The following is a 7,614-nucleotide window of genomic DNA, read 5'->3' on the forward strand; positions in this document are numbered from 1 at the left end:
ATGTGGATATACCACAGTCTATCTAGCCATTCATTTGTTGATGGGCACTTGTTTCCAACTCTTTGCTATTGTGAACAAAGCCTCAGTAAACATGGCTGTGTGTGTGTGTGTGTGTGTGTGTGTATTTATATATATATTTGGGTGGCGGTTTTTATTTTCTTTAGGGTATATTCCCAGTGGTGGAATTGCTGAGTCAAATGGTATTTTTATTTGCAACTTTTTGAGAAAGCACCATATAGCCTTCCTTGTGGTTGCACCATTTTACACTCCCACCAACAGTGAATAAGTGTTCTAGTTTCTCTGTAACCTCACCAGTATTTGTTGTTTGCTGTTCTGTTAAATTTTGCTATTCTTACTGGGGTGAGATGATACCTCATAGTTGTTTTGCAGAATTTTCTGCATTTCTAATTTGAGCATACCACTTTTTTTTTCTTTTGAGAAACTATTCTCATGACAGCAATGACTTCCCTGTTTTATGAAATAGCCATTTAGAAATCTGCTGGCATAAATGTTGTAGGTCTTATTTCGACAGCAAATGTATATTCTTATGGGAAAACGAATTTCTGGTTTTGACCTTTGAAAAGAAAAAGAGTCACAGTTAATTTAGTACTTCTATTTTTAAAATCACATTCTGAAAGATTGGGAAAGTTTCATCTGAAATTCTAGTTATTTATATTGAATGGTACTCTTTGTGTGTCTATTTAAGATTTAACTTGAAAGAAACATAATACCTTTATAACTTTAGAATTTTAAACTTACAGGTGGGGAATAAGTTTTGTCCTCAACTCTAAAATAAGATGAAAGTATTGCAATGGTAATAATTACCAGCTATGTTATGAGCCAAACATTTTACATGTTTTCACTGAATTTTCTCAACAACCATGTAGGCAGCTACTATTACCCTGATTTATATGCAGATAGAAGAACTGAGGTCCAAAGCAGTAACTTGTTGAAAGGAACACTGCTAGTCCTGATTAAAATTCAAATTGGTTTTCCCCTTTGCACTGTGCCTCAGTGTGCCTACACCTACGTTACAGATATTGCTGCTTCTTGATACCAGGAAACGGTTTATATTTTAAAATAATAAGCGTGACTGCACATGAGGTTCTAATTGAAATCAGTCTGGAACATTTTGGAATAATTACACAAAGACGACGATCTTTGTTTTCACTAAGTTGCTCAGATCCCTAGTCTCTGAATTATCTCGTATTTCCATAGGGAACTAGAATACATTTCAATAGATACTACACAGAGTAAACATACCTTGTAAGGCTGTACAATAATTTTAGCAAGTTAGACTCATACTGACAGTTCTTTCTAGTCTTAATTTAGGGATTATATGTGGCATATTTCTCCACCCTAAAATAGCTCTAGTCTTTTAAATCATAAGAATAGCTGCTAACTAAAATTTTAACTTTGTTAAATTCATTTAGGTTTTTGAAACACAATTACTAATATCTAATGACGTCAGCTAACGTTTATTAAAGGCATATTCCTATCTGCCAAATGCTTTGTGTACATACAATAATGGAAGTGATTTTTATGTAAGTGTAACTGTAAATTGTTGTTGTCCTTCAGAATAATGTCTCGGAGAGAGACTATGCTTGATCAGAATGTGTGTGTTTACAACTTTTGTTTTTAATTACCTTCACATAAGGAAAAGGAGTTCTGATGGCACAGTATTTAAACTTTTAGCTGCTAACCAGTAAGCTTCTTATTCATCACTTAATTTCTTTTTTTTCATTAATAACATTAATTTTAGAAACTAACTTACATGCATTTGAAATATTTCTTTGTTTACTCATTTCAGAGGTTTTATGATAATTGAGGTTAAAAGAAGCCAAATTCTAAAAATTTTACTTCTTAGAATGTGTGATTCTTTTATAATAGTCTTTGTTCTTTATATCTATGCTAAAATTTTCCAGGAAATATAAGCATAAGACCTAGAAATCAGAATAAGAAGTTTGCCATCTTAGGATAATGCACTCGTCATATTGCATGTCTAATCTCAGTTGATAGACTTTAGCATATTCGCCATCTGACTGCAGATCTGAAGGGGACAGGCTGGCAACAAAAGTGAATTGTATGGCAACAAAGGACTATTTTGCTTAAATGGATTGTAAAAGTGACAAATGCATTAATTGTTGGGCATGGAAGAAAACAAATGATTATTTAGTGTGTTTTTTTTTTGTGAAAGAAAAGAAATACAACGTAATTTAGAAAGATTTCTTTTAAATATAGTTAATGACATGTGTAATGCTTTTACTTTGCAAAATAATTTGTATGTATATTATATAATTTAATCTTTCAGCAGTCTCTATGAGGGAGATATTACTGTTTATATTTTACAGGTAAGGAATCTTAGACTCCTAACTTAAAACTCTGGAAGAATTTGTCTAATGTTAAATAGTAAATAGAAGACAGGACCAGGACTCAACTCCAGGCTCAATTTCTGGGTCTCACACTTTTCTTTAATCCTTAACTCTTTTAATTAATTACGCCCAAATATAGACTTAGTTATTATGACAAAGTCCAGTAGTAACACATTTGACTAAATCTGTATACAGTATAAAAATCTGCAACCCAATTTTTTTTTAAATTTTTTACTAGTTTGTTTACAAAATTCAAATACATTGTTTTTAAGAACCAATTCTTTCAATTTCTCTCACCCTCCACCCATCAAATTGTACAACCCCATGATTAATCCTCCCATCCCCTGCACATCCTCATCCCTCTGCTTCCAACCTCTCTCACCCTTCTTGGATCCTTTTACTCATTCTACAATAATGGTGTTGTACAATATTTATTCTTGTGGGACTGAGGTAGTTCACGCAGCATAATTCTTTCCAGTCCTTCCCAAGTTTGGTAATAATTTACAAAATCATTGATCATATGTGCTGCATAGTATTCCATTGTGTGAATGTACCATTATTTCTCAATCCATTTGTTTGTGGTTGGACATTTCACAAGAACATGAGAGACAGTTTTGTAAAGTATTGTGATAATCTCTGAAATGAAAAACAGTGTTAAGAATATTATTTCTGCGGCAAGCTCTGGTGGCCTAGTGACAAGAAACTGCACTGCAACCCCAGAGGTGCATGGTTCAAATCCACTAGATGCTGTCCTGGAGAAGGAGGGACAATCTCCTCCTGTACCAGTCAGATCTGATTTGACGGTACACACACAAAAAAATAATAAAAGTTTTAAAAAAATATTATTTCTAAAACTGATGTTTCAGCTGTAAAAAAAGGAACATTTTAAAATACAAGTTAATTTTGCAGCATAAACAAGGAAAACATTAGCCATAGCCCAGAATCTGATTCTTTTTTTTTTTAATGTACTAGAGACCATAGCAAGCTCTCAGTGTGTGTGTGGAAGGAGTTCTAGTGGGTGCAAAAGAATAAGATTTATTAGAGAAAAACAAAATAATTGAATGTTTGTTATATGTCAGGCACTGTTTTAGGTACTAAATGTGAAATATAAGCACAGAATATAGCTTGCTTTTATGAAATTTATAACCTAGTGGGAAACATAAGAAGCAAATAGACATATGGAACTATAACTTGTAATAGGTTTTCTGAAGGAAACAAATGTAAACTCTCCTGATCTAATAACTTAATCCAAAGTTTTTACCTTGCTCATGCTATATAAGTCCAGTCAGGTTTTTATTCTGTTACCATCCTGGATCCAAGCTGATGAAGGCATCTTCCTCATACAGCTGCAGTATCTAGAACTTAAAGTCTTTTCATCTGGCACAGCAGGAGAAGATAATATGGACATTCATGTGCTTGCTCTTAGATTGTTATTGTGGTTATGTGCCATTGAGTCTTATGCAACTCAGTGATCCTGTGAAAAATAGCTCTGAACCGTACCCTTTCCTTGCTTGAGCCAATCTCACAGTCTCCAACACACACTTGACTCATTACTACAGTCACTGTGTCAATCCATCTCATCCAAGGTCTTCCTCTCCTGCGCTGACCCTCCACCCTTCCAAGCATGATATCTTTCTCCAAAGACTAGTCCCTTCTGGCAACATGCCCAAAGTATGTGAGATGGAGTTTCAAAATCCTTGCCTCCAAGGAGCCAGCTTGGTTTCACCCTTTGTAGGACAGACCTGTTTTTTTCTCCTGGCTTCCATGGTATGTTTAGTACTCTTCTCCAACACCACAATTCAAAGGCATTGATTCTTCTTTCATCCTTAGTCATTGTCCATCCCTCTGATGCAGAGCAAGTAATTGTAGAGACCATGGCCTGAAGTAGGCTCACCTTACTCTCTATACTGTCATTTAGAGCTATTAGATGCTACATCCTATAGCCAGTAATAGTCATATGATTCCTCTTACTTCCTGAGATAGTATCGAGAAATACAATATTTTTCCACCTCTAGGAAAACAGATATAAATACGTATTAGTAATGTCTTATTCTGCCATTTGCTCTGTGATCTTCAAAGCAAATTACTTTTCTGAGCCCCAGTTTACTCATCTATAAACTGTGGGTAACGTCCTCTCCTTATGGAATTGTTGCATGTATTATAAAGAAGATGTTGCTACATAGGAATACTCTGTAAATTCAAAATATGATAAAAAGTTTAGTTATTATTTAACACTTTTGCTTGTCCAGCATTTATTGATTTTTTTTTAATATATACATTAAATTCTACTTGTTTTTCAGGTCTCCTGAATGATGGAACTGTGGGTATTTTCCGGGGCAACCAGATGCGCTTAAAACGAGCTTGCATTCGAAAGGCAAAGATCTCTGCTGTTGCTTTCCGGAAAGCTTTCTGCCACCACAAGTTAGTGGAACTTGATGCCACAGGTGTGAATGCTGACATCACTATTACAGACATCATCAGTGGGCTTGGCAGTAACAAATGGATCCAGCAGAATCTCCAGTGCCTCGTGCTCAACTCATTAACTCTCTCCCTCGAAGATCCTTATGAGCGATGCTTCAGCCGCCTTTCTGGCCTTCGAGCTTTGAGCATTACCAATGTTCTCTTTTACAATGAAGACCTGGCTGAAGTTGCCTCATTGCCAAGATTGGAGAGCCTGGACATTTCTAACACCTCCATCACAGACATTACAGCTCTCCTAGCCTGCAAAGATCGCCTCAAGTCTCTAACCATGCACCATTTGAAATGTTTAAAAATGACAACTACACAGATACTGGATGTTGTTCAGGAGCTAAAACATCTCAATCATCTTGATATTTCAGATGATAAACAGTTTACATCAGACATAGCTCTTCGATTATTAGAACAAAAAGACATCTTACCCAACCTTGTCTCCCTGGATGTTTCTGGGAGAAAGCATGTGACAGATAAAGCTGTAGAAGCCTTTATTCAGCAACGACCCAGCATGCAATTTGTAGGTTTATTGGCCACTGATGCTGGCTATTCTGAATTCCTTACAGGCGAAGGACATTTGAAGGTTAGATTTTAAAAACTCATTTTTCTTGTCAGTCTAGTAAATGTCTACATTGCCTAAGAGTTCATTAAGATGACTCTGTGTAATGTCATGGCACTGTATAGTGCAGTCTAAAGTCCACTTTAGAGCCAGCGACTGATTAACACTCCAGCTTTCTTGCTTCATGACCTAGAACATACTATCATGTATTTTTGAGTAATAATTATGTATGTAAAGAACAAGTCAAATAATAGGTCTTAAAAAATAATAGTTTCTATTATGATGATAATATTTAGATATTAAATGGTTCATGTAATTTCTAATGGATCCCTTCAAAATAACTTAGATCTTCTTGTTGAATTTAAAGTTCCCTGAGGAGATCTCTGTTATAGAAGTGGCAAAATTTAGCTTTGCTTTTATATGCCTATTAGATGAAATTCAGCTTTGCAAATATGTTTCAGGCTTTCAATTAAAAGATGAGAAAAATACATGGAGCTTAGTCTAAGAAATAATAGTTATAATAAGGTAATTATAAATAACTATTAGGTCAACTATTGAAGAGGCAATAATTTCTGTAAGAGGGTAGGAGACATTTTTTCTAGCAGAGGACTTTGGGAACTTTATGAGAAAATGCTGTCTGAATCAGACCTTGAAGGATAGTATTGCAGAAAGGTTGAGAAAGACTAATAGGTTTCTAATACATACTATATTCCTTATTGTTAGGTGCGCTCAAGTAAATTCTGACTCAGAAATCCTATATATTTTGGGCTAATACCTGTCACTATAAAGCATGATGTTGTTGTGTACCATCGAGTTGGAACTGATCCATAGCTGACCTTCCAGTGGGTTTTAAGAGCCAGTTAATCACGTGGGAGGAGATTGCTCATCCTTCTCCAACAGAACAGCTGGTGACCTTAAACTCATGCCTTCAGGATTACAGTACAGCTTCTTGCCACTAGGCCACCAGAGCTCCCATCTGGATGGTGCAAGACTTGACTATATCCCTTAGGTGCTTTATAGTGAGTGATGGGTATTAGCCCTATTTTAGAAGCCCTAAGGGAGCTCTGGTGGCCTAGTGGCAGAATCTGTGCTGCAATCCCAAAGACAAGTGGTTCAAAGCCACCAGGTACTCCATTGGAGAAAGATGGACAGTCTCCTCTTGTGTGATTAACTGCCTCTGAAAACCCACTAGAGGGTCAGCTAAGGGTTGATTCCTACTCCATGGTACACAACAACAAATGATGCAATAGTTGAGCACTTGGCTGGTAACTAAAAGATCAGAGGTTTGAACCCATCAGCTGCTCTGTGGGAGAAAGAGCAGTCAGCTTCTGTAAGGATTACAGCCTTTGACACCTATATCACAGTTTTACTCTGTCCTACAGAATTACTGTGAGTCAGAATTGACTTGATTTCATAATGGGTTTGGTTTGGAGCTTTATTTGATATATAGCAAAACATAGACTTACAGAAATGATTAGTTAGAGACAACATTTTTACTTACATGTGTCTGATTTCAGAGCCATATTTTTCTACCCACATCACTTGACTAGAAGCATCCTTTGATCCTACCTGGAGTACAGTCAGGCAAGGCCCAGAGGAAATGGATTTTGTGATCGAAATAGCAAGGTATCTTCAGCAGCCAACTTTGGGTAAAATAAAAAGAAGAAAGGGTTAAGATTCCCTTTGGCTATACCTTAGAAACTTCCCTTTCTTGGAATGTTTGTAAAATCAGACTTAAAATATATAAAAAAGGATGTAGAAAATAATTTGTCACTCCTTTTCATTATTTATTCAGTACATATTTATCCAGTGTCTCTGTGCTCTAGATACTATGTTGGACGTGGATATCTGATGGACAGTCCAGGCATACATGATTTTGCTCTCATGAACCTTGTAATTCAGTGAGGTTGTCAAACATTAATCAAATATATCTATCTATATATCTCTATCTATCTATCTACTGATAGATATATAAATGCATACATACTTTAAACTGTGTAGCACTGAGCTTGTAGAATAATATACATTACTATCTTAAGAGATTCTTAACAGCAAGACTAAACTTACTTTAAGGCTTCTTTTTTTTATTTTATTATTATTATTATTAAATTTTATTAATTTTAATGAACATTTACAGGGATTTTGGGTCTTCACTCCTTCACTGCTGCACCATTTTCTCTACCCTCCTCCCCAGTTTGTTCTTCTTCCCCC

At 35.7% G+C, this 7,614-nt stretch overlaps 1 protein-coding gene across 2 annotated transcripts in view; it reads left to right on the plus strand.

The window, feature by feature from the left end:
* ZYG11B (zyg-11 family member B, cell cycle regulator) overlaps positions 1–7,614 on the plus strand; it is a 139,963-nt gene that overhangs the window by 55,927 nt on the left and 76,422 nt on the right. For both annotated transcript variants that reach the window (XM_006879687.1, XM_006879688.1), the window contains exon 3: positions 4,673–5,427. In XM_006879687.1, coding sequence (XP_006879749.1) covers positions 4,673–5,427 — 755 coding nt within the window. The remainder of the gene's footprint in view (positions 1–4,672; positions 5,428–7,614) is intronic.

The sequence above is a fragment of the Elephantulus edwardii genome, unplaced genomic scaffold (genome assembly GCF_000299155.1).
Source record: "Elephantulus edwardii isolate Elephantulus edwardi_28Jun2011 unplaced genomic scaffold, EleEdw1.0 scaffold00005, whole genome shotgun sequence".
NCBI lineage: Eukaryota > Metazoa > Chordata > Mammalia > Macroscelidea > Macroscelididae > Elephantulus > Elephantulus edwardii.